Source organism: Sceloporus undulatus, chromosome 5 (assembly GCF_019175285.1).
Source record: "Sceloporus undulatus isolate JIND9_A2432 ecotype Alabama chromosome 5, SceUnd_v1.1, whole genome shotgun sequence".
Lineage (NCBI taxonomy): Eukaryota > Metazoa > Chordata > Lepidosauria > Squamata > Phrynosomatidae > Sceloporus > Sceloporus undulatus.
Window position 1 is genome coordinate 141,716,322 of NC_056526.1, and position 27,676 is coordinate 141,743,997.

Consider the following 27,676-nt stretch of genomic DNA (forward strand, 5'->3'; position numbering starts at 1 on the left):
CCCAAAAGCCCCCAGCTCGCCTACTCAACATTTAGGAATTCTGGGAGCTGAAGTCGAAAACATCCAGGGGACCAAGGCTTGGAAGACATAGCGAAATGTGTAGGCCTACTATGACTAAAGCAGTGGTTCCCCAAAGTGTGCCCTTTAAGAGGTTTGGACTTCAGCTGCCAGAAGCCTCGGCCATGTTGGCCAATAGTGAGGGAATTCTGGGAACTGTAGTATTAAATCTCTGAAAGGGCACAGTTTGGGGAACCACTCACTAACATTTTCCATTTCCCCCCTCCTGTTTGGTTTGTAACACCTTTGCTTGATGAAGAAGCCAGTAGAGCCTCAAAAGCTTGCAACACATACACTCATCCCTCCCCATTTGCTGGGGTTAAGGGCACAGGACCCATGTGAATGTGGAAAAACGGCAAATAACAAAAACACTTAGGTTTTTGCCTGAGAGAACACCTCTCTAGGAATCTCTAGGTCCTCCAGTGCAACATTGACCATAGAACTGCACTGGAGGAGCTACAAATGCCTAGTGCAGTGTTCTCTCTAGGAATCTCTAGGTCCTTCAATGTGGCTTTTGGTTAAAGTGGACCATAGAGTTGCACCAGAGGACCTAGATATTCCTGGAGAGAACATACTAATCAAATCGTGAATAATCAAATCTGTAAATATGAAAGCCGCAAATATGGAGGGATGAGTATATATATATATATATATGTATATATATATATATATATATATATATATATATATATATATGTGTGTGTGTGTATATATATATATATATATGCGCGCACACAGTGTATGTGTGTATATATATATATATATACACACACACATACACAATATATATATATATTTGCAGATTTGATTAATATGTTCTCTCTAGGAATATGTAGGTCCTCCAGTGCACTATATATATATATACACACACACCATTCAAACCCCTCTCTGAGGGAAACCTGCCAAGAAAACCCTCACGAGAGGTCATAAATAAACACTGACGATTAATTAAACAATAAAAACGATGTATTGTCGACATTTGTGTTTTGTTTTTTAATCATGATCACATCATTAGAATTTCTTTTCTAATAATTTTGTCACTGTGGGGGGCGGGGAGGGCGGCGGCTTAAGCCGGGGAGCGAGCGAGGGAGGCCAGCCTCAGAACTACGTGAGGCGGGGCGAGAAGGCTAGGCCCGGCCTTCTCCGCCTCACTCGAAGCGGCAGGATTAGAGTTGCTTCTTCCTGGGCCGAAGCCGGGGAAGCTGAGGAAAGATGGCTGAGGCGGCCCCGCTTTCCAAACCCTCTCAGACCAGCAACCCTCGGGTCTTTTTCGACGTGGATATTGAGGGAGAACGAGGTGGGGAGATGGCGGGCGGGAGGCCTCCTGGCCAAGGAGGGAAGCCATGAGGGGCCGGCGACTCTTGCTTATATTCCCCAACCCTTTGGGTTGAGGTATGAGGGACGACACTTGTGAAACGTCTGACGCGTGTCAGACTTCTCCAAACGGGAGACACCTTTTGGGCAGGGGGCTGGGAGGAAGCCTATTTTGTGCGGGTGGCCTCCCCACCACCAGCAAAGGAGGACAAGGCTAATAATGGATGGCACGCATGACTGAAGGACAGCTTTATTTATAAACAAACAAACAAACAAACAAACGCCACTCGTAGAAATGTGACCCAGATGTAGGGCAATCCAAGGCTGATAATGGAGCAGGGCAGGACCAAATAATAATAATCATCTTATTGGAACCCGCCTTAATCCAACTGGAGATATAAATATAATAATAATAATAGTTGTTGTTGTTGTTATTATTATTATTATTATTATTATTGGAAGCTGAGGCTGAGAGAGTGTGCCTTGGTCAAGGTCACCCAGGGGGTTTCCATTGTTGTTGTCTGCCTTCAACACACTTCTGACTTATGGTGACCTTAAGGCGAACCTATCATGGCTTTCTTTTTTGGCAAGTTCACCGTTGCCATCCTCTAAGGCCGAGAGAGTGTGACTTGTCCAGGGTCATCTAGTGGGTTTCAAATTGGGATTTGAACCCTAGTCGTCAGAGTCTAATGCTCAGACTTTCACACCAGAATGGTCTCCCACTGTATCCGCTCTGCAAAAATAACCCAGGTTGATGCCACTAACTGCTATGGCTCAGTACTATGGAATTCTGGGAATTATAGTTGGGGGCGCCAACCTTTCTGACAGAGAAGCTAAGCGTCTCGCAAAACTGTAATTCCCAGAATTCCATAGTACTGAGCCAGGGCAGTGGTGTCAACCTGGATTATTTTGGCAGCCTAAAATCCTACATTGAGATCTTGCCACATTGCAGAATATAAATGCAGTTTGACACTGCTTTAACTGTGATGGCTCCATCAATTTATTTGTTTATTGTACATTATTTATATGCTGCCTTCGCAGACAGGAGGCTGCCTGAGCAACAAATTAAAAACATTTACAGAAAGTTTTAAAACCAATTGAAAATCACCACATACAAAACGGATTAAAAACCATACAGAAATCATATGGAGTGGGCTGTAGCACCAGGATGCACTGACAGAGAAGGCTGAAAAGCTCACAAAATGACAAATCCCAGGATTCCATAGCATTGAGCCATGGAAGTTAAAGCGGTGTCAGACTGCATTGCTTCTGTAGTGTAGATGCAGCCTCGATAGCCGCTTAGAAGGTGCAGCATAAAAGAAGGGTATAGAACATAGGAGAAGCTTTTATAACTTGTTTTGGTTGAGTGTAAGCTAGCCCTTGAGCTGTGGGGAAGAAGAAAAGTGCTGAGCTTCTGTTAATGGGGTCTAATTTTTGAAGGGAAAAGTCTAAAACCCTTATATATACATGTACACTTTTCCTGTCTACACTACAGAACGTAGCTGGAGTTTTTGATTGCTAAGTGGGAAACTTGGGTTCAAACTCCATTCATAGCAGCGACTCTGAATTTTATGATGATATAGTAGATGAATTCACTACATAAACATGCTTAACTATTTGGAGAAATGACAAGATACTAATATGATAAAGTAGGTACAGCTATAGCTCTTTCTTTCTTTCCAGCTGGCCGGATTGTGTTGGAATTATTCGCAGATATTGTACCTAAAACCGCTGAAAACTTTCGTGCACTGTGTACCGGAGAAAAAGGTATTGGACCCACAACTGGAAAGCCTCTTCATTATAAAGGATGCCCCTTCCATAGAAGTAAGTCTGTATTGTTTTTGTTTCTTGGGCTTGTTAAAGTACTTCATGGAAAAAGTAAAGATTATTCTGGCTTTCATTTATTTCTGATTAAAAAATGGTTTCCAAGTCTTTAGGTTTAAAGAAAGCTCCTGAGGTGTATAATTTATAAACGAAGCAGTAAAAGAGTGACAATAATAAGAACAAGCACCCTAAGAACAATATCATCAAACATATCTAAAGCCTGATTTGTATCTTACTGTACTTGTTTACATAAAAATGCATTTCTGATTGTATACTTACACACAGGTCACCTTAGGCAGGGATTTAACCGAGTTTAGTGAGACTTATTTCCAGGTAAGAGTGTGTAGCACTGCATCCCTAATCTCCCTTCATCTTCTAGGACTGTAATTAGTCTGTATTGTAAATGCTGATTTATTATGGTGAGCCATCCATGGACCCTTACAGTAGCTTACAAGATAGGAATCTATAAAATGTAAGTGTCAATAATCGTAAAAGCATACAATTTAAAGTAGCAACATCAGCAGTAGTAGAAGAAGGAGGAGATAAAAAACAAACTTCTAAATAGCAGAATAAAAATCCAGTCACTACAAATGATTTTAAAGTCAAGGAATGAAGGCTTTTAGGGCATGGATGGCCACATTTCAGAGGCTTAGGAGCAGCATGGTCAAAGCTCCCTTTAGTAATATGTTAATACACCTCATTTGTTATTAATTTTAAATCAAAAAGACCCCTCACAAACTATCTGATGTGGAGAACAGGCCATCCCTACCCACTCCCTGCTACAGTATACCAGAGACCAGTTGTGCCCATTGGCTTTGTAAAGAATTACTTTGTTCTTTCCTGGAAGTTCTTCTGGGAATGGCACAGATCCACAGACTACTACCGAGTAGTGTTGCTCTAGGGGATTTGGGGGATAATTTCAGTGCTCCCCATCTTTGACTCCTTTAGGGGATCAGGAGTGGGCCAAAAGCTACTGGTAGTCACTTGCTCAATCTGCTTACCAGAGATCCATTTCAGGATCTTTGTGTCAATGAAAATTTGTAAAATACATCTTTTAATAACTTAAAAATTAAATTTTGATTATATTTGGCAGAATATTTTTAATATATTTCTTAATAATAGATTGACAGAATTATTTTTGAGTTGAATTGGCAACTGTTTCCAGACGGAATGGGTTTGTGGGTTAGGGAATGTCTTCTTTTATTCAGGGTGGCATCCTGTTAGTGACGTCCAACAGATAAGTTTCCCTTATATGAGATCCACCAAGGTCCTTTAAGGATCTCAGTGCTGCTGTAATATTTCACATCGCGCTATGGCAACACAACCAGGTGCTTCTGCAATCCTGCCTGCTCACCACGAAGCACAGAATGGCTGTGTGGAGCAGCTTCAGAGGCTTTTCAATAAGTCAGAAAGCATATGGCTCAGCCTAGCATGTATCTGCTGCTACACTATGCAAAGCCGTACAGGACTGCAGCCTCTGTATTCCTTCTGAAGTGCAGAAAATAGGTTACAATCCAAATATGTCCCAGAGGACTCTGTCCACACATTGCCTTCTCAGCAGTGCACTGAGTTAGGCTGGAGAATGGGAAATCCTTGTGTATTTTCTTCTGGAGCTCCTCTCGGTAAACTTGTATAAGGGCCTCTTTGCATGCCATTTCTATGTGCAAAAAGGGGAGGAAAGAATGCAAAAAAGACATTCTTTGAGTCCAAAGGGATCACACAAAGACCATTACCTGAAGTAACTGAAATAATTATCATAAAAAATGCATGTGTGTTTTCTTTGTAACTTCAGCAATTTAGTTGAGAATATACTGACCATTTTTAGAGAGCAGAAAATGTCTGTATGCAGCTTTATGTTACTAAAGGATTCATAACTCCTTTATTGCATGGTCAGATTGGGTGGCACATTGAAATGTTCTATAGCTAATGCCACTTTTTGTGTGGAATTTGTAGTTATCAAGAAATTTATGATCCAGGGTGGAGACTTCTCACATCAAAATGGAACTGGTGGAGAAAGTATATATGGAGAAAAATTTGAAGATGAAAACTTTCACTATAAGGTAATGGGTGAGAGTTAAAATTGTCACTATTATTTTATTTCCAACATAGCAACATATAGCTTTTCCATTTAAGCATGGATCTGTATAACATAAAAGACAGTTGTGGCTGAAGTCTGAATGTATAAATGTTAAATTTCAGCTACAGTACTTTAATCTGAATTTCATTTTAGTTTGAGGTTTTATGAGGAAAATTGTTAAACACTAATAAGATGCTTTTTCAACCACCCACCCTGCCTACATCTGAAATATCTCAAGATTAGACTTTTACTACTGTAGTGCAGGTAGTGGTGGCAGGATGAAAAAAGCCACAAGTTCTATGGCCGCAGACAAACTGCTTGCATTGGAGAAACGGGCTGATTGAAGCCAGGTTTTGCCTTTTTTCACAATACGGGGAAGACAACAGGATACTAGCTTTAATATTTATTCTTAATATTTATTGACAAGTTCCTTTAAATATTAGTTTTTGTGCCCTCTGCTTAAGAAAGACTCTTTTTCTCAAGATCCTTTTTGATAATACATAGATTGTAATTATGGAAGCCTTGGCCACCTTATACATATTATAAACTGTCATGTACATGTTCTCTTTTATTTCTTCACAGGATTTTAATTCCTAGCATTTAGTTATTTTTAATGAGAATTAACATTGGTATCTTCTTATACAGCATGATCAGCCAGGTTTACTCAGTATGGCGAATGCAGGACAAAATACCAACGGGTCCCAGTTCTTCATCACAACTGTGCCAACTCCCCACCTTGATGGGAAACATGTGGTCTTTGGTCAGGTGATCAAAGGCATGGGTGTTGTAAAGCTACTAGAAAATGTTGAAGTGAAAGGAGAAGAACCTAGCAAGGTAAAATAGGGTCACCATTATTACAAATCTTGAAATTACACAAATATTCTTTAAAATTACTGTAAATGTTGCAGCCCGCAAAAAGAATCTACTGTATTCTATTTCAGTCACTTACTGAGCAGCAGTGGGTGGGCGGGATTAGGCTAGGACCTCTAGCCTTGTAGTAAATATTATAATTAAGTAGTAATAATCCACCCTGTATGCTTAGATCCTCTGGCAGATATTTACTTCAGTCAGCCAGGACTAGGTTGGCAACTGGCAGCCAGAGGACTTTCTCTTCAGCAGCCCCTCTAGACTGTGGAGCAAGCTGCCGGAAGAGATTAAACAGCTGAATATACTGTCCGACTAAAACAGCATCAAGACCAGTCTCTTCTGGCACGCTTATCTAGATAATTTTAAACTGAATTAAGATGTTGAATTTTAAATGTAGATAGTTTTAAAAAGTGTATGTCTTATTTGTCCTTTTAAACTGTTGCATGTTTTAATTAATGTGGTTTGATGTTATTAGTTGTGATCTGTTGTTGTTTCCTGCCTTGATCCATGAAAAGAGGTGGCTAAGAAATAAGAACAAGAATAATGTTCAACCTATGGCCCTATCATGGGATTTTTTTAACAAGATTTGTTCAGAGGTGATTTGCCTTTGCCTTTCTCTGAGGCTGAGAATGATTCTCTCAACTACATTACTTACACCTTTTTTTTCCCCCAGTTATGTATCATAGCAGAGTGTGGAGAGCTAAAAGAAGGTGACAACTGGGGAATCTCCCCCATGGATGGTTCTGGAGATACTCATACAGACTTCCCTGAAGATGCTGACATTGATTTAAAGGAAGTATGTATCCTAATTTTTTCCATGTGCTAACATTAATAAGCATGTTTTAAAACTACATTTTCCAACATACAGTGTGCATTTCTGCCACTTTGGAAAAATTTCTTAGTGATGCAGTACATGGTGAAAAGATTGAAGATGAATGTTTGCTAGCAGCAGAACAAATAAAAAGTAGTGTTCCTTCACAGAACCTGTAATTGTGGAACCTGGCCCTACAAGATGCTGTTGTGGTCACTACCTTAATATCTTTATTCCTTCCCCTTTATATAAATGTCTGTCAATCTAAACATGTCTACCTATATAGCAGACTCAGTGTTCTTTGCCTATGACGGACTTATTTTTCACTACACATTTACTTCAAATCTTACACTAGCATTTCAACCAACAGTATTTGAAGACAAATTTCCAAATTGGCTTATTGGAAATATTTTTTGCAGGTCTTCTTAAAAGCCCTTTTCTCCAAGTACAAAATTTTAAGAATTTAATAAAGTTTCCTTATTTTTATAGTTTTTTGTGTGTTTTTTCGGCTATGACGCTATGTTCTAGAAGAGTTTATTCCTGATGTTTCGCCAGCAGCCTTCTAGAACAAGGCCTCACAAAAACCTATGGATGCCGGCTGTGAAAGCCTATGACTTCACACTTTCCTTATTTTGTTGCAGGTTGACAAGATTGTGTCTATAGCTGAAGATGTAAAAAATATAGGTAACACTTTCTTCAAATCTCAGAATTGGGCAATGGCAGTCAAGAAATATACCAAATCTTTAAGGTAATGTTACATACTATTCTATCAAAATTTCGTTGTGCTTACTTCAGTATAATCAGTTATACTGATTACACAAATGCATTAAAATGCTTGAATGAGATGTGAACACACACACATTAGCAAGATATTTTTGAACTCCCAACAGAGGCTTTCTTGATTTTATTTTTGCTTAACATGCTTTTGCTTAGAGACCATCTGTTTAATACAGAAAAAGTACTAGAAGCAGAAATCTGGATCCAACATTAATTGGTTGGACTATTGAACTAAATAGGTGCTAGGTTCCACTACTTTAGACAGGATCCAACCCATATTGTTAACATGTAAGAATAATATTAACCTGCTCCAGTTCACTCACTATTAATTCAGTGTTGTAAACTAGATGCATAACTATACCAACAAATTGCTTTTGTGCAGGTATGTGGAAGCTTCTAAAGCTGTAGCAAAGGAGACAGATGCAGCAAAACTGAACACTGCAGCATTGACCTGTTACCTTAACATTGCTGCATGCAAACTGAAATTATCAGAATGGCAAGATGCAACTGAAAATTGTACTGAGGTAAATATTCTGTGTCCCCCTCCTCTCACTGAATCAATTGATTTAAAAAACCTTTTGTGGTGATGTATGATTATGTATTTAACAGACTTTGTTTTTTCTACACTCTTCTATGGATCTGATCTGGCAGCATATGCGGGCTCTGAAATTTTAGACAGAGCCAACAAGATTCAAGTATTAATATTATCTGTTTATTTTATTTATATGCCACCTTTCTCCCAAATGGGACCCAAGGCAGCTCACAGATAAAATTAGTTTTAAAATTATCAATACAATTTTAAGAACAATTCATATAATTTCATTTAAGCAGTATAAAATTATGTTTAAAAATACAGAGTTTAAAAACATAAATAAACACAGGAGTCACCCCAATAAGAAGCCTCCCTGAGAGTGATTACATATTAAAAGCCTATTTAAAGAAAAAATGTCTTTGCATACCAGTGAAAGGAAAGCAGGGGTGGGGCCAGCCTTGTCTCCTGGGGAAGGTGAGAAATGCCAGAGGAAGGGAGCAGCCATCTAGAAGGCTCTTCCTCGTGTCCTCACAAAACAACCCTGTGATGGTGGTGAGATGGTGACTGAGAGAAAACCCTCCCCTCTTGATCTGAAAGTTTTGGCACGTTTGTATTTGGGTGTGTGTGTGTGTTATGGTCCTTCAGATAGTCTTTACCCAAGCTGTGTAGGGCTTTATACAGTATGTCATGACCAGCACTTTGAATTGTGCATGAAAAGGAACTGGTATCCAGTGAAGCTATTTTAACAAGGCAGTTATATGCTTTCGCTTTGAAACAGACAGTTGGGTGATCATATGCATTTTTCCTTTAGTCTTTCAGCTTCTTAACCAGACTCTGCCAAAGTTTCTCTCTTAAGCCTGCTTTACCTATAGCTTATATCACATTCCACACATACTCTCTCATGTGTGTGTGCGCCTACCATCTTCAGGTGTAGTGTGGGCTGAATGTTACTGGGCCACAAAGTATTGATATTCTGATGTGCCATAAGTGAGATGATGCATGGTGTAAGTGTTTAAACATGATGAGTAAGGAATATTTATGCAGATTCATCAGTCGTACTGTATCATGTGGAAAGCAAGCTTCAATAGCAGGAAACTGATTATATAGCCACAAGAGGTCAGTAATCTGTTCAGCCCCTTTTCAGGTCTATTACAAATTGACTGACTGTGATGAAGTGGCTAGTGAAATTAATAGATGCAGAATATTTATAATGGATTATAGGGGAAAATGACAACCAGTTGTATTTTCTAATACTTAAACATGCAGGGACATTCTGCTGGTATAATCAAGTGTTATTTAGACAACACTGATAAAGAAAAATAGCCCTGCTGGAAATAATCTTTAGCAGAGATGTATAAATTACCAATTCATACAGAATATCGCAGGAGATCAGGTCTTAAAGGTGAAATTACAGAAACTGTTTCCAGTAAACTGAAGTTTGAGTGGGATTATAACTTTTCTAATTATTTTATAGGCTCTGGCAATAGATCCTGCAAATACCAAAGCACTTTACAGAAGGGCTCAAGCCTGGGAAGCAACAAAAGACTATGATCAGGCATTGGTAAATACCTATATTAGTTTTGACTAATACATATCAAGCATGCATGTACCATTTTGCTCATGACTTTTTTTCTCCCCCTCTGAAGGCTGATCTTCACAAGGCTCAAGGGATAGCACCTCAAGATAAAGGTAAAATGTCTGATTAATCCCTAACAACATATGCCAAGTTACTCATGAGCTACCTTAGTTCCAAGGAAAACTAAAAAAATCTTCTGTGATTTAAAGCAAGATAGTTGATATCTAAATGTTTTTTTAAAAATACATTATCAGTGAGGTGGGCATGAACTAGCTAGTTTGGAATATGAATACTGAAAGGCCATATTTAGAATTTTGGGGTCATCTTATTCCTAAATTGGGCCTAATTTTGGCCTAGAGAAAATAATGATGTGTGTAATTTATGGAAAAGGATTTGGCATTCCAATTAGCTTACCAATTTTGTGTGGAAGTTTTGTATACAAGTCAAGTGTCTAACCAGATGCACTTTTTTCTTTACCTCTACAGCTATCCACATAGAATTACAGAAAGTAAAGCAGAAGATAAAGAATGAAAAGGAAAAAGAGAAGGCAGCTTATGCAAAAATGTTTGCTTGAGTCAAAAGTGTTCTCCTTCCTTAACTTGTGCACTGATAAAAAGGCAGAATTAGTATGAGTAGCAGTGACAGCATGCTTCTTGCTGTCATTATACTGATGCTGTTTCATATGTTTACATCTTTGTTTCTTCTTTTAAAGGATAACAGATTATTTCAAGTGTCTTTCACCAATGAGCTCAAGTACTTAGGCACTAACATTTATTGTACTTTAAACAAAAAACAGTGAAAAGAAAAAACTGTTAAGTAAAATTCTCAATGATCAAGTGCAAAGAATTTGGACTAAATTCAGCAACATACCTAAAGTGTAAGTTTGGCAAGTTATTTCATACCACCTGTAACTTTCATTACTGCAGATTCAAATGCTGTTAAAAGTGGTGTAGAAGAAATAAACTCTGTTCACAAGCATTGTATTGGTAAAGTATTCTTTACTTAACAAAATGAAGTTATGCCAGATTGTTCAATCAGTATGGTATTCCCTTTTACAGCAATGAAATCTATGCCAGAAGTATTCTCCAAGCTGCTCCTTTCAGATCAAAGTCAATGAAATTTAGGTACTGTATCAAGAAAGTAAGACACAGAAAAGTTACAGAGAATTTGATACCTGTTTTCATATTCTTTGTTCTGAGCTGTGTCCATTATTTAAACTGAGGTTTTGGCAAACCAGACTAGAACGTATTCAGACTAGTATCACACCACTTTCTCATAAGTATAAGTTCACTCAAATAAGGCTAGTCCACCTGGACATGTTGACCATAAATTCCTTCTTGAACATAATACTAATTGAGGATGATTCCAACACTATGATTCTGCAGCACTGGCAAGAATATTCTTTCCATGTTGCTCAAGACTACATTCCATTATATGCTGGTCCTCCTCCACCTTCAGGAACAACCCAGTTAATATTCTGGCTGGGATCTTTAATATCACATGTCTTGCAGTGGACACAGTTCTGAGCATTTATTTGCAATCGCAAGCCTTCTCCACTTTCCACAGGAACATACTCATAAACCCCTGAAAAATGGAAAATTTACTTTAGTGCAAGGGGAAGCAGAATGTTAAGTAATAGAAATCATGGGTTTTTTTTTAAAAAAAGCTAAGATCTGCTGTATTAAGCTTAAGTATTGTATTGTCATACTCTTCCCCAGCAATAGATACCTGCAGGGCAGAATCGTTGCTCAGGTCCATCATATATAGCTAAGTTATGGTTGACAGGAACACTGTCGTCTTTCAGAGTCAAATGAGGTGGCTGGTCATGCTCATGATTTGTACCACTCAGAGCCACTGATGAAAGCAAGTCAAAACTGATTTTCCCATCAGGTTTTGGGTATTCAATAGGTGTGCAATCTTTGGCTGGCTTTAGCTGCTTTGCATCTGTTCCTAAAACAACAAAATGGGGGAAAATAGTAAATAAAAAATGCTGAAAAACTGACAATAGTAAGATAAAGAAGTATACATATCCCCCCTCCCCGAGAACAATGTGAAAGAACAACGTGAAAAGAACACCTTTTAAAAGCCTAGCATCTCTCAACATTACCTTCATGTAAAGTGATGCATGCAATAACAATATATCCACTTATTTTAATATTTCACACCCAATATTTCTGGTCATTTCCTTCTTAAAGTTAAAACAAGGAAATAGTAAAAATGCTTCTTATTAGTAACAACTTGGAAGTTAAAACAATAACCCACATTTGTTCCACATGCACAAGTTACTCCCGAGCAGACTATTTTTTCATTGCCTCAAATCAAATATGGCTAATTTTCTGGTGATGATGTATTAACTGGCTGTATCTACCTAGGAAAGATCTCATGGTTATGGTGAAAGCCCACTAAATGTAAACTCTGCTTGAGTAGTGATCGGAAAACTCCACATTAGGAACTGGTAACAGCAGGTGTGAAAATGAAGATAATCACATTTCCCAAAAATTTTACTGCAGTAAAGTTTGGAATACTGTATTTAGATTTTTAAATAAGGTTTATAAGAGATAAAATGCAAAAAGGACTGGCACACTTTTCTTATGAAAAAAGTGAAACTGCATCTAGGTAGTTTTAACATTTAAAAAACCCAAATAGCTACAAAATGATGAATTATGAGACAAAGGCTAGAAAAGAGTTTCTTATAATGAAAGAATTTAGGATTGGTCATTATTTGGTCTGTGTGAACATACTACAAAACTACTTATTTTGTAGCTAAGCAATTCATTTAATAAAATTTTGCACCATTAAATATTGTGGTAGCCACTAGCTTAATTGGCTTTTAAGGCAAGGTTGATGAAGAATGGCACAATCAGTCTTAATACACTTGGGCTACATCCTCACTGCAAAAATAATCCAGCTTGATACCAGTTTAACTGCCATGGCTCAATGCTATGGAGTTCTAGGAATTGTAATTTTGAGAAATTTAGTCTTCTGTTTCAGAGAGTCCTAGTGCCATAACAAACTACAATTCCCAGAATTCCATAGCATTGAGCCATGGCAGTTAAACCGGTGTCGAGCTGGATTATCTGTACAGTGCAGATGTGGCCTAGATATAACATTCATATAGAGGTATAGCTGGAGCCTCTTCAGTGCCCTGCCTATGAACATGCATTTGGGCTGCCATGGTTGGTAACACAGTGATGGAAAAGTAGTTTCCAATGAAGCAGTCATGTTCTTAGGTTATTTCCCTGATATTGCTTATTAACAACCATAATGTAAGAATTGTCAAGAAATACTTGTTTTTAACATAACATTTCTAGTTTAACATAACATTTCTAGTTTAAAAATTAACCTGGATGTTTTAGGGTCCAAGGCTCGTTTCCTCTTAGTATCCAGTAAAATATGCCAGTGTAAATCATTCCTCCATACAAACCCAAGATACTATGACAGGAAGGACGAATATTTCTAACTGAATAGAGTTCTTTCCATACCCATGATTTCTTTAGATTGTCTTCATATTCAGGCACATAAAGACCTAGGAATAAGAGTTTAGAAAATTAACACTGGACAGTTTTCAGCAGTCATTCTCAACCCTCCTAATGCCACGACCCTTTAATACAGTTCCTCATGTTGTGACCCACAACCATAAAATTGCAGTATCTCAGTTCCTAAGACCATCGGAAATGTGTGTTTTCTGATGGTCTTAGGTGACCCTTGTGAAAGGGTCATGTCCCCCAAAGGGGTTGCGATTCACAGGTTGATAACCGCTGGTTTATAGCTTTATAAAGATGGATGGCTCCTAAGACCTAAGTTGAAAGGAGTGTATAGGTGAGAGATTTAAAAAAGGAATTTTCAATTATACTGAAAGATAGGTTTAACAAAACTATGACTACAGTTTATGCTATGTAGTATGGTTTGCTTTTCTAATACTAGAAAAGTCTAGTACTGTTTGCTTTTCAACTCTAGCAACAGATACACATGTTTCAGATGTAAAAGTGATGTATTAAATGCTGTCTCACAGCACTGCACAAAATTATAAAAATAAATGACATTGGCTAGGTGCCACTTGTGTTCAGTTCACTGGTAGAAGGAGCCTGACAATGAATCTCCCACTCACTACTGTTCTCCTGTGGACTCTCAAATATCTATTCCAGAGTTAAGTGGCATTGAGGGGCTGAGGTGGAGGGAGAGTGAACTGCTGAGGTTGTCCAGGGTTCCAGGGGATAAGAAATCACCTCCACTTGTCTCCTGAGAGTTTTGTCTATAAATTCATGTTCCCAGACTACGGCCAATGCATTTATCAGAAGAATACCAACATTTTTTCTGTCCATGGCAATAGTGTTCAGAATTTTAACTCTACACTGATGATGAAAAGAAGCTGGAAACTTCGGTGGAAATTTGTACAAGGCCTTTAAAGCAACTGATACAAGTAAACATACTGGAGTATATATTTTCAACCCACATATACAAGGTCTTGAATTCTGGATTAATCTCTTCTAGAATAATACTTGATACCAAAGGGCATGAAACATTCTACCACAAGATCTTGCCAGAACCAGATAAAAATATTCTGAAGTTATTAGTCTCTACTTTGCAAATTCATCTTGATAAATTATGCATTAATTGCAATATGCTGAAGTTTTAGGACAAACACTTCTGACAGTTCACTTGCTTTTAAGAAGTTAATTGGTGTGAAAACTCACAGATCATTAAAAAGAACAGTAAATCCTAAGGCGCCTTAAAGACTAAATACATGTATTATCACAAAACTAGGAAATGTTATTGCATAATATTTTGTGAAATTCATCAGCTACATGAAATATTAGTCAGAATTTCAGGTTTGTATATGTATCGTATAATCTTACCTATTGTTTTTGATTGATGATTTTCATTAGCTAGTTGATTAAAAATGGCTTCTGAAGCCAGCATGCCACTCTTCATTGCTGTGTGTGTACCTTTAATCTTTGGAACATTCATGAAACCTGGGCTGCAGCCAATGAGAACGCCACCAGGAAATGTAAGTTTGGGTATGGACTGAGAAGATAAATTCATGGATGTAAATATTATTGTATTCATACATCAATATGAAACAAGTTTTTCCCCAGAGCTGAGTAGTGTTATATATTACCTAAAAACTGGTCATGAGTTCAGATGTACTAATATTAACTTGACAGTAGCAATGCTATTACACCATCCATGCCTTCTCTTTATCTCTACACTGACAGCTCAAGAAGTATGACTTTACTCCACACTCCGTATCTGTTTTTACTCATTCTGATCAAGGGAGTGGCTTTCTTCTCCCTAATGTGATAGGAACTAGTACTACATTTGTACCCATTGGCTACAACTATGTTTCTTTCCTGGAAAATCACCATGGACCAGCAGATGCTTGTGCGCTGACACCAAGCCATGGACCACTACCAGCACTGACATAAATCATGCACAAATGGGACATTGATCCATTCTGTACTATGAGCCTAGATCAAATATGTATATAAATTATATACATTAATATGTATTTCATATACATTAAATATGTATATATTTAAATTCTGAAGACTTGCCAGTGATGTACCATGTCACACCAAACTACGAAATTCATCTGCCCATTTCCTACTATCCCAGCTCTTCTCCACCCTCATCTGCTCATTTTTTCATTTCCCTATTTCCTGTGATGCACTGACACCACAGGAATTTACTAAAAAAGATATTCAATATTATGCTATGATTCCTGAGTTTGCGGCACATTTCAGTATTTAAGAAATACTGTGTTGAATTATTAAAAATTATAATTAGAATGAATTTTCAATTAGAATGTATAGCCAAGGATTTAAAAGAGCAATGCATTCAAGGCTACCTAGAAAATTCAACCTTTTGTAAAAATGAGAATATGCATTTAAAAAGAGCCAACACTACTGCTTTGTTTGGCAAAATGTGTCCCTATAGGACTGAATTACATGCAGTACCAACTATAGTTTAGTACTGTGCTCATGAGTACAAAGTCCAGGCTTGCATGCTTTTAGCTTCACTTTCAAAGAATCATAGCTGCATGTAATGTAAGCAAACCAGCTTCATAAACTATGATGTGAAGTTGGCTTGTTTAGAAACAGAAATTATCTCTAGTTTATATGTGACAATAAACCATGATGAAAATGAAACTACAGTAGCACAATCTGAAGACAGAAGAAAGCATTTTAGTTTCATTACAACTATCACTTTTCCAAATAAAGTGTAAACAAGCAACTAGTCTTCACACAACAGAGAGGTCCAGGTAAAGAATCCTGTATTGCTAAAATGTTACCTGGAATCCACCTTCATTAAGAGCTCGAGCACCATAAGCAATCCTTTTACCCCCTTCTAAAGTAGGCTGTACACTGGGATGGTGCTTCCACCTCTGAAATTCCTTAAATGGACTCAAGTAAGGGTTTTGATAATCCAAACCAACCTGTTTAATATAAAACAGACTGTTTAAAAAAACAAAAACACAAATTATAAAAATACTTACAAGGCAATATAAACCTCTCACACAAATGTTTCCTTATTATATCAACTGCAGATTATGCTGATATCACTTTTGGTTTCAGTATAATATTTTGTAGCCTAAAATTATCCTCGTGCACCATTTTTCATATCAGTTAGAGGTCTGTACAACTTGGTGTAGCGTGAATCTTCATTCTGCCACTAGGGAAGAGAACTAATTTGAAATGTGTATGGCAACTAATTTCTCAATAAGAACCAGGCACTGTGGCTTTGATGATTCTCCTCCACCACCGTAGCTTTTTTATGGCTGAGAAAAATGTTGGATGGTCAAATAATACTGTGGGAGAAAGTAATTTGACACATCTGGGAAAAGGGCTTTCTAGTTAATAATATTTGAATGTTGCTTCTTTTGTTTGTAGACATAATATCTACACTGAACAAAGTAAAAGAGGTAAAAATATGGTAACCAGGAACACTAAAGTTACAAGAATTCTACACATGAGAATTCAGAGTACAAAACTTATTTTAAATTTCAGCATCTGAGCACCTAGCTTCAGCTGAATATGTTATTGCCTTATTTCCAATATTTATTTAATAATAAAGAGGAAAGTTCAAAAGCAAAGTTTCAAGGGAAAAGCAAAATTCTTACCACAAATCCAAGAGCTACAAGTGGTTCACCTTCATTTAGATGATAAAGAAAAGATCCTCCATATGTTCTTCTGTCCAAAGGCCAACCAACTGTGTGCTCTACTCTTCCTGGTTTCCATTTATTTTCTTCAATAAGCCAAAGCTAACAGAGAAAACCAATCCAATACAGCTCATTAGATTTCATTACACTGACAGTCCTCAACTGTCACAGGGGTTAGGGGAGCAATATGGCTGGGAAAGTGGAAAAACCATGCATGTCTCTAGGCCTCGCAAACCTTACTGAATACACAAAAAGTACCTGTGCTGGCAGGGTGGCTGGGTCTGTCCACATGTGCATTCCCTCATTCACTCACTCGGGCAGGAAGGGGAATGGGATGGGACAGGGAAGAAATGGTACACCCATCCCACCTCCTTCTCCCTCTTCACAAGTTAGTGAGCAAATGTGTGTGCCCTCCCTCCTTACATTCCTGCTGTGCCATCCCCTACTCCGTCCACTCACTTGCACAAGTGAGGGAATGCATGTGCATGGGTCAGAACCAGCCATCCTTGTCAGTTTTATTTCCTCCCAGCAACATCAGGGCAAGATAGCTGTGCAATATGAGGCAGGGGGGTGGGGGTAGAGGAGCTGACAATTTGGAAGGCTATGGCCTTTTAGAATTACAACTGCCTTCTTCACCCTCTTCCCAATGTCACACTGCAGACTTCCAGATCCATAGCTTCTTCTCCCCACCCCAATGTCATGTTCTCCCCATGCAAGACCTCTTCAAAAAATGAATAGTTTTCAAACACATCCAGCAGCAAGAAGAAAATTAATTAAATTATTTGTTCCTCTTTGTGGGAAGGAATAATTTAACCTAACATATCCCTCACATCCAGACAACATCACATATATTAACCAAGCATTCTTTAGCAGTAACGTTTCTCTATTATAGGATTCATATAGCCTTAGCTAAATTATAACCTATCAATAATACAACAATACCTCTTTAAGTCCAATGCCATAAGTTTGAGGTTGGCAATTCTCCCTTAAATTATATTTGCTATACAACTGCTTTGCAAGGTGTCCATGACAGCCTTCTGCAAACATTGTTACTTTGGAATGCAGTTCCAAGCCTCTTTCGAATGTAGCCTACAAGAGAAAATCATATACTACTATCAAACAGAAACCAAATTTAAAAATCTTTTGGCAAAAAGTGCAACAGAAAGAAGCAAGATGATGATGGAGGAGCATGCTTTGTTTTTTGAAATGTTTGCACTGCTTTTTCCATAATATAACATGATGTGAAAAAGTTTGACATATTTTCATTGTACTGTGCTGTACCAAAGCTTTAAACATTAAAAAAAAGGGAGGAAAGAGAATTAATTGCTATTTTGTGCTTCCTGAACTGGGACTAGCTGAAACTATAGCAAGCATGTTTGCTGTGTCCACACTAGAGTGCTAAGTATACTACAGTGTAAAGGGAGACATGCATCTCTCAACATCTGGGACTGTGATGATTGATCAGACAACTGTCCAATAGCATCTCTGCTTCACACTTGGTTGAACAGCATTGCAAATACTACCATAAACAAAGGGGAACCTGCAGCTCAAAGTGTAAATTGGCCTTTAAAATTATTTTGACAATCGACTTATTATTTCTTTCATTAATAACTTAGGTTGGCCAATAAGTATTTTAAAACAAATACTGAATTGTTTTGATTTTTAAAGTAAACATCTTGTTGAAACAGATTTTTCAACTTGTTTCTTACATGTTTTACATTTGGATCAGCTTGCGGCAGAGTATCCAGTTCCCATAATCAAATGTCATTTAAACCTCTATTTAAACAATGTCTTTCACAGCATTTTGGGATAATTACACAACAATTCCTATGCTGATCTTAACCCTAGAACTTTACATCACCTGTTTCATTACCTTGTAATTTAGTTTAAAGTCCACTTTAAACTGCAAGACCTGAAACATTACTGTTTTGTTAGCATCAAGCACATAACAATGACTCTTACAACTTCTATTTAATGAAAAGCTATCAGATATAACTTGCTATAAGTAAACAAGCATTTACCTTAGGTGCTCCATCCTTTTGGATACCAACATCATTTGTGGCAATCCCTTTCACGCTACCGTCTTCATTGAAAAGAACCTATGGGGGTATAAACATAGATTTAAAATCTCAGACTGACATTAATCTGTCATTAGATTGGTGAGACACCTGTATACAACATCTAATTGTGCTCAGCAAAGTAATGACACTAAAAAATTAAACTATTTCCAGCGGCATGGGACATCCTTGAAGTTCTTGAATGAAAAATCTGAAGAGAACAACAAAATGTATTTGTCCAGCTCATGGACGTAAGACATGAAAAAGAGTTTTGTCTAGCGAGCTTCTGACAGACGCCAATTCCCAAACTATCTAAAGATTCAAATCTCATTGTCACTTCTACTGAAAGGCATTGTTTTGGCATGGTCAAGACTGCAACTAAATTCACTAAAGAAAAGTGTTTGTTTTCTCCCTAAAAAAATCCCCATGCTAACTGGCCCAAAACTCCTGGGCACTTGTTGTTGTTGTTGTGTGCCTTCAGGTCACACTTATGACTTATGCCAATCCTAAAGATGTTCTTGGTAAGATTTGTTCAGAGGGGGTTTCTCTTTGCCTTTCTCTGAGGATGAAAGAGTATGACTTGCCTAAGGTCACTCAGTGGGTTTTTATGGCTGAGCAGGGATTTGAACCCTGGTCTCCAGAGTCATAGTCCAATGCTCACACCACTACACCATGCTGGCTTTCTGAGGTCCTCTCACTGGCTAATTGTGACTATCTTGGTTGTTATGAATTAAAAAGTAGCTTTCATCATTGCTTACTGTCTGGGTGCAGTGAGGTTCCCTTTCAGACTGAGCAGACAATTCCCCTACACTTTCTTTTCTACTTTCCCAAGAGTCATTTGTTTGGCTACTAGGATAGATAGTCTGACCTAATACAGGCCATAAGCCTAAATCTAGCTGGTTGTTTCAACAAGGACAGATCCACTGAATGTACTGCTGAATGATCAGTCACCTATGTAAATCCCATTAATTCAGTAGGTCTACTGCTGCTGTTGGTTTTATCAACTGGCTTTCTGGATATCAATTGGATATCAGCTGGATTTCTGCTGAAAATATAAAATAGAATGATTTTAAGTGATTACCTTATCTGAAACAATTTATAGATTCTTCTCAAGCAAGTTAGCTATTATGAAATTTACAATAAATTCTGCAAATTTCATAAATATACACAAACAAATGGCAACACTGGTGTCATTACCTCAGCTGCTGCATAACCTGGATAGACTTCAACACCAAGCGCTTCTGCTTGTTCACCCAACCAGCTCACAAAGTGTCCCAGACGAACTATGTAATTTCCATGATTAACCATTGGAAGTCCTAGTTTAAAAGAATATATATATCTATATCTATATCTATCTATCTATATATATATTACAGTTGGCTTCACTAAATACTGTTCTTGGACAGGTTCAAAATTTCCATTCTGTCATATTTATCAACTGAAATTGCACAATAAGCTTATAGTTATGACTTATGTGGCTCTAACCAGCTTGAGAACCAGTTTACAAATCTTACATAAAATCTGTATTTCTAAAGTCCCTGAACAAAACTTCCTTGAAATGACTAATAATAATAATAATAATAATAATAATAATAATAAATTTTATTTATATTTCCTGCCTCTCCAAAGACCGAGGCCAGATTACAGCAGTAACGTAATACAAAGTAATACAAATGATACAACATATGCATACACTATTAAAAACTAACACTGAATTTACCCATTCCTATTAGTGCTCTAAAACCTATCTCTCTGTAAACAAAGTTGAGAGCAGGTTCTTCTCATTAGCTTTCCTACAAAGTCTGTTGGGTAAGCACTACTTTGCTCATCTGTTTTTGACTACAATTAAAAATACTTACTTTAGTTTAGTTTATGTATACAACTATAGTCCATACTGTCTGAGGATGTGAGGCTTCCCAGGCTTTGCTATTTTCCAGAAAGGGCCTTTTCTCAGTTTTGTCACCCTGAGTCAGGGTGTCTGACGGAACCACAAGATCGGTTTTCTTAATATCCATTCCCACTGGAAGCTAGGCTAAGCTCTCCATATTTTTTCTGCTAGTAAACTTACATTTTTTATAAAGGCAATCTTTTGGCAACTGATGAAGGGGCGGGCTTTCAAGCATAGAAGTACAGTGGTACCCCGGGATACGAATGCGCCGCCTTACGAAATTTCCGGGTTACAAAAAAAATCCATTAAAAAAAACTGTTCCGGGTTACGAAAAAATTTTTGGTGCTTTTCGGCGCTTTTTCGCACGAAATTGCGGCTTTTCCCCATTAGCGCCTATGGCATTTCGGCTTGCGAATGCTTTTCGGGTTACGAAAGCGGCGGCGGAACGAATTAATTTCGTAACCCGAGGCACCACTGTACTTTATTTTTCCTTACCAATGTGTTTTATATTGTATTTTGATAGTTTTCAATTATCTTTTTAATCTTATGTGGAATTTCACTGTCTTTTAACTATGAGCTGTATAATCTTGTTGAGCCCTATTTTGGAGAGAAATGTAGATATAAACCCAATCAAATAAATATGCTAATACATACCTACGTTACACAAATAGGTTGAAAGAATCACATTTTATCCAGTTTACATAAATACCTTTGTTTGAGAAAAATTGGTTACTTGTCACAAATACTCAGGTGATAAGAGAGTTTACAAGCTTGTCCTATCCACAATGTACAAACTGTAGTAATAAAAACTGCTTCATTATGTGGAGGCTAGAATCTGCTTCAATGAAAGAACAGCTCATGAAAGTGCTTTGCACCCCAGTTCAAAACTGGAGATTAATGAAGATCCTTAGCCAAAAACTGTACCTGGAAGAATGGGAACTGGAATTCTAGATTTCTCTGTTAGTATTCCAAACTTGTCTTCTGTTACAGTAGTATGTAATGGAGCCTTAGAAAAATAAAATAAAAACTGTTGAAAACATATTGTTTTTAAAACACTGGAACACAATGACCATTACAGACTCATAGTGAACTGAAGCAAACATTTAAACTGGTTATGGATGTCAATCGAATAAAATAAATAATAAAAACTAAAGATGAAATAAAATAAATAGCATATTCAAGGGAGATGTGCACCATTAAAAAAAATAGGAGTAGAGGGAGCTCCCTTACTTCTTCTTACCACGCAAATATAAGGATTATTTGTACAAAATAGAAAAAAGAATTGAAGTGCCTGAAAGATGTTGCATTGGTTTCCACAGCTTCATTCCTGAACAGAGCAAGGTAATGGATTTAACACAAGTGGGTTTTGCTATAAAAAGATTACTGGATACTTCTTATTGTTGTTCCTCCCATGAAACATTTATTGGGCTAATTTTAAGATAATATCATTAACATGCTCTGTAGCTATTACTTGGCTCCAGACAACTAAAGCTAACAACCAAAGGTAAAGATAAAAATACAGAAGGTAAACTCTCACCCCTTGCTCTTTCCAGTCTGGCAACAGTTCTTCCAAGGCACGTGGCTCAAGGCAAGCTCCAGAAAGTGTATGTGCACCAATCTGAGAAGCTTTTTCCACAAGGCACACACGGATTTCTTTGTCATGTTCCTTGGCTAACTGCTTGAGTCGAATAGCTGCTGAGAGTCCTGCGGGGCCTGCTCCAACTATAAGAACGTCAGCTTCTTCTGCAAATCTTTCCATGCTGACCTCTTTAATAGACCCATATAAAGAAATCAGAGATAGGCTAGATCACTGATACCCAATAAATTGTCCCTCTACTCTTAACTTGCCTGAGGTGACAAAATAATGTGTCAATCCAAGACAAAAGAGATAGGGATTAGATCTTATGTGTGTCTCTTATACTACAGGTCTGTTAAAGGTGATTAAATGGTCATCTACTGGCATGGCTTCTCTGAAGACAGTGGATGTATATTATAACTAGATCAGCAAAGTCACTAAATAAATGTAAGCAGCCCTATGAGAACCTTCGATATAAACTGGCACAGTAGTTTACAAATCCTGAAGTACTCTTGTTGAATGTGAAAATATGCTCAGTATCTCTGGGTATAAGTAGTCGTTGGAGGTCTGAGCACAGTCGTCTAAAGAGCAACTTTTTCACATTACATGGGATGGTATTGTACAGGATACTATTGAACATGCTACTACAAGGATATAACCATGGATCTGGGGCTACCAACATTCACAAATGAGGAATCCACAGAGGAGAATAAACCCAGATATAGCTATTGTCTCATGGTGGCATTGGTGACCTGTACTTTGTGTAGTTCTTATCAACTGTATAAAGAAGTTATTTGCTTGTTTTGTGTAGGTTTTGTTTAAAAAACAATCTTATGGTGGGAATAAAATATTTATATGCAAAGAATGAAGGGGAAACAACAAAACTAATACAATGTTACCTGCACGCAGGTAGTTTCTCCCTTTGAAAAACAAAAAGTGAGCCCATTGCTCACACTTCTCTCTGTTACTGCCCTACAAGAAGAAACCCCTAGCTTCCTCATCTGTTCATTTGTAAGAATCTCTTAGTTGCTACATAAGACTAAGCAGGGAAGTAATTCAGCAAATATATTTTATTTATCATTTCCCACTCACCTTCCCATCGTTTGTCTTTGTCCCGTGGATGAATGGAATAGTGGGTGGTGATTTGAGGCACAGTAGTAGAAGCCCATCGTGTTGCACTAAAAGGCCGAAGGCAGTCTTTTCTTGTTGACTTTAATACAGACAGACAACGATGTGCTGTTGCAAAGAAAAGAACATTTCTCTGTGACTATTCAGACTTTATTTTAGCTCTATAGCTTTTGACACGGATACAAATATTCTACTAATCATAAGGATAGCCTACCTGTGTAACCTTATCTCTTCCACATGTAGGACACAGCGCAGGAACATTTGTAGACACCAGATGCCCATGTCAGGTTCTAACAGAATCAGATTGATTTGACGTCCACTTATTAACTTAGTAAGAGATTTACTTGCACCTCCACACTACAAAAACTGTAGCAGAGGTGGGCAACTGTTGGTGCTTAGCAGGCTGTTTTAGCCCCCAAAGAATCTGTTTTTTTACAATGGGAAGTGACCTGGAAGTCAATCCTGGTTCTCTTCCTGATTTTATACAGTTAAAAAATGCCTCTCCTGGACCAAAAATGTGGCAAAATCACCCAGAGTGCATCTCAGGACATTTGGGAACAAAAACAAATGACCCCCTTACCCCCCAAAATTCAAAAGCTTTTGACCAGTGGGAGCCTCACAAACCACCCTGGGAATTATATGTGGTGCATGGCCTGCACTTTGCCCACTTCTGATACAAAGCAAGAGTGGGGAATATGCAGAACTCCAGAACTTTTTTATGCATACGATTTACACATGCACTGAGTTATTGAATTTACTTATATAAAACTATTCTAATTTGAATGTTATTTCCTTACAAAACATTAAAATATCAATATACGTGAATGAAAATGTGCACACTAAATAAATAAAATACAGTATTGTTATCCTTATACTACGCTGAGTGAGGGGCAGGGAAATGATATCTGCAATGTAAATGTAAATAAGGGTCTCAAGGGTAAAAAGTCTGAGTACCACTGGACTATATAATTGGTTTGGGTCAACTAGATTTGTATGATGGGAGGAAACTTATTTTTCCTCCTCCCAGGTGTGGTGCCTGAATGTTTCTTTCTCTCCTTTTCCAACCAGCAGCCCTCCATAGGAAAAAGGACTCCCAAATTAGAGGCTTTGATTTCCAGGTAAATGTGATCATATCTTTCTTCAAGCAGCCTCTGGAAGAAAGGCTAAGGAAGTGGGGGGAAAGAGGTCAAAACACACCAGCCAGAACAGGATCCTCATACCTGTAATTGGCACAATAGTTTCTATCTCTTTCCTTCCAAGCTGGTTCTTAAGTTTTACAAACTATCTTGTTCTGCATATGATCATTATACAGCCATATCATAATCACTGCTTCAACAGCATAGGGCCACGGAGAGCTTCCCTTCCACAACAGGGTTGGTCTCTGTCCAAACAAACTTGTTTTATAAGATCCCACAAACCAGTCACCTTTGCTCTAGTTTTACTGCTAGCCAGCAGAGGGAGAGGAAGGAGCCTGAAAGAAGGGGCTGGTGGCAGGGAATATGGATACTGTACTTGTCTTGGGCCAGTTTAGAGTGTCACCAGAAAAAGGGTGAGATCTCTCAAAGGATGCCTTGTGGGTAGAATTCAAGAGATATAATAGCCAAGTTAGTTTGCAATATCAGTATGCAAAGGGATCTTATAGCACCTTTGAGACTAATTGTGCAAATGAAGTTGTAGTGTAAGCCTTCATAGACTTGGTCTACTTCCTCAGATGCATGTCTCAGACCAAGAGGTCATTCACATGTTGTTTTTAGTGCAACTATGAAAATAATCTCACACATGCATTAAGGGTTTGTTGTTCACACTATGGAAACACACTGATGTGCACCTCTACATTTGGGTGCTCGCGCACATCAGCAGTCAAAGAAAGATGGAATCGATGAGGCGAATGTATTCGAAGCATGTTCAAGGCATGCAGAGGTTTATCCCGGTTTATCCTGGGTCGATTTGCCTCAGTTATTAACACAGCTGAGAATGTGAATCTTTTAGAAAAACTTGGGGGGAAACCCCAGCATCGATTATCCTGGGTTACATGGGATTTTTGGGGTAGCATTTGAAATGCATGTGAACAACAAAGATTCAACCCAGATTCTACCTGAATTGTTTTCACTGTCTGAATAACCCCCCCAAGTGTATAAAAACTTATGCTGCAACATCTTTTGCAAAGTTAGTCTCCAAGGTGCTACAAGATCCCTTTGCAGGCTGCTTTGTTGTCATTACTCTCCCCACTCAAGAGTTCTGTTTATTATTGATATTGTTATATATCCTGCTAACCCCCCCCCCCAAACTGGCATCAACGCAGCTTACAGCTTAAAAGCACAGTACAGTGGCCTCTTCTTATCTGTGGGCTTGCCATCCATGGATTTCAGTCTCTGTGGACAGCAAGCCCCACTGTTTTTAATAGAAGTGCCCATTGCACTGCCATAGGAAACAACAGGACTTGAGGTCCCATGTTGCTGGGACGATGGTGGTGGGACTGAGACAGGCCTTTCCTGAGGATCGCAGAGCCTAGTCTGGCTCATATGGGGAGATACATTCTGCCAAATAGCCTGAACCTGAGCCACATAGGGCTTTATAGATCATACCCAGTACTTCGAATTGTGTCCAGAAACAAACTGGCAGCCAGTGGGCCCGTTTCAACTGGGGCATTTGGTATCCTGCCCCAGTTAACAGTCTGGTTGCAGCTCTTTGGACTGGCTGAAGTTTCTGAACACTCTTCAAAGGCAGCCCCATAGACCTAAGTCATGTTTACACACACCAGCCTCGTCTCTTTCCTCAGACTCAGACGGGGTTTAAATAATGTACAACATCGCTCACTCCACAATTTGGCTTGTGCAGGAACACGTTTTGATGGGGCCCAACCATTTCATAGGCACAAATCACTACAACACCTAAACTGCTGGCATATGCCAAGTTTTAACCACATCTTCTCCTGACAGTGAGCAGAGAACAGGGTTAGTTTCAAGCTTCAGTGTGGCAAACAATTTCTGTCTACTTGCACCCGTCCTCTCTTGGGAAAAGACACTCCACTCCTCCCACTGAACACGAAAAGGAAGAAAGAAGGGATGGAAGGATTTTACCTTTCCTTTAACAGCCAGATTTAACCCAACTTATTCTAAATGGGTGCAAGGACTTCATACTAAGTGAATTATGTTTATCAAGTGGTTAGAGTGCTGGGCTGAGATATGTGAGAGACCCACTGAATCCTGAAATAGACAGGGAGAACTTGGCCAATCGCTCCTTCTCAACTTGACCTACCTCATAGGGAGAAAGAAGACTGCAACCATTCTGAGCAGGCATGTACAACAGTTTGTCACTGTTTTAAGTGTTTAAGTATCTCCAACCTGAGGAATCCTGGGATTTGTAGTTTTACAAGGCCTCCAGCCTTCTCTGCCAAAGAGGGCTGGTGCCCACACAAAACTACAAATTCTGCAGTTAAAGCGGTGCCAAAGGTCCAAAACACACTGCGGAAACAATCCAGTCTGAGACCGCTTTCACTGCCCTGGCTTAGTGCTAGGGAATTCTGGGAACTGTAGTTCTGGGAGACGTTTAGCCTTCTCTGGTGCCACAGTGAACTACAATTCCCAGGATTCCCTAGCAGTGGTCTCAAAACTGGATTATTATGTGTTTTGGAGCAAAGTGCATTATTTCCAAAGTGTGCAGACACTCTTTTCCTAAAAAAGAAAAGAAATGAAAGACTCAAAGCAGAAGTTTACATCAGAGAAGTTACAGATATGAAAGTGAATATACAGATTTGAGTCTGAGATGTGATCCACCACAAAACTGCTTAAGAAATAAGATTTTAAATGTACTTTACCTCGAGGGGAAACCCTGCAGGCTGGGAAAAGCATGGCGCTTGGCCCAAGAGAGTGAAAGAAAGCCCTGGCTACTGCCTCTCTGCTCCTTTTTCAAAGCCCTGGCGACTTCTTCTCTATGCTACAGCCTCAAAACTTGGGCTCCCATCTTCCTACAATCCCTGGGCAACAAAGTCACGCCCACAAAGTCGTGTCGCAGGCAGCAGCCACAGACACAC

At 38.4% G+C, this 27,676-nt stretch overlaps 2 protein-coding genes across 2 annotated transcripts; one reads left to right on the plus strand and one right to left on the minus strand.

Moving 5' to 3' along the window:
- The first annotated feature begins 1,191 nt into the window (after window positions 1-1,191).
- Window positions 1,192-10,813, plus strand: PPID (peptidylprolyl isomerase D). The gene is made up of 10 exons (XM_042468031.1): window positions 1,192-1,354; window positions 3,055-3,195; window positions 5,149-5,255; window positions 5,918-6,106; window positions 6,813-6,935; window positions 7,592-7,698; window positions 8,110-8,251; window positions 9,734-9,820; window positions 9,906-9,948; window positions 10,321-10,813. Exons 1-10 carry the CDS (start codon window positions 1,270-1,272, stop codon window positions 10,407-10,409), a joined length of 1,113 nt encoding a protein of 370 aa, XP_042323965.1. The 5' UTR covers window positions 1,192-1,269; the 3' UTR covers window positions 10,410-10,813.
- On the minus strand, window positions 10,814-27,676 carry ETFDH (electron transfer flavoprotein dehydrogenase). Its single transcript, XM_042468029.1, has 13 exons — window positions 27,461-27,676; window positions 23,608-23,751; window positions 22,477-22,706; window positions 21,864-21,945; window positions 20,249-20,367; window positions 19,016-19,093; window positions 17,937-18,083; window positions 16,956-17,096; window positions 16,128-16,271; window positions 14,692-14,860; window positions 13,179-13,361; window positions 11,564-11,785; window positions 10,814-11,419 (listed from the first exon to the last, which is right to left on the minus strand). The coding sequence occupies exons 1-13, from the start codon at window positions 27,492-27,494 to the stop codon at window positions 11,256-11,258; spliced, it is 1,857 nt and encodes a 618-aa protein (XP_042323963.1). The 5' UTR covers window positions 27,495-27,676; the 3' UTR covers window positions 10,814-11,255.

Bases quoted from the DNA above. Each gene is read 5' to 3' on its own strand.
- PPID (XM_042468031.1), top strand. From the start codon at position 1,270: ATGGCTGAGGCGGCCCCGCTTTCCAAACCCTCTCAGACCAGCAACCCT. The intron at 3,196-5,148 runs GTAAGTCTGTAT...TGGAATTTGTAG, and splicing joins AGGATGCCCCTTCCATAGAA to TTATCAAGAAATTTATGATC. The intron at 9,949-10,320 runs GTAAAATGTCTG...TTACCTCTACAG, and splicing joins GATAGCACCTCAAGATAAAG to CTATCCACATAGAATTACAG.
- ETFDH (XM_042468029.1), bottom strand. From the start codon at position 27,494: ATGCTTTTCCCAGCCTGCAGGGTTTCCCCTCGAG. The intron at 22,707-23,607 runs GTGAGTGGGAAA...GGTCTATTAAAG, and splicing joins CAAAGACAAACGATGGGAAG to AGGTCAGCATGGAAAGATTT. The intron at 19,094-20,248 runs GTAATGACACCA...ATACCCCCATAG, and splicing joins CAGGTTATGCAGCAGCTGAG to GTTCTTTTCAATGAAGACGG.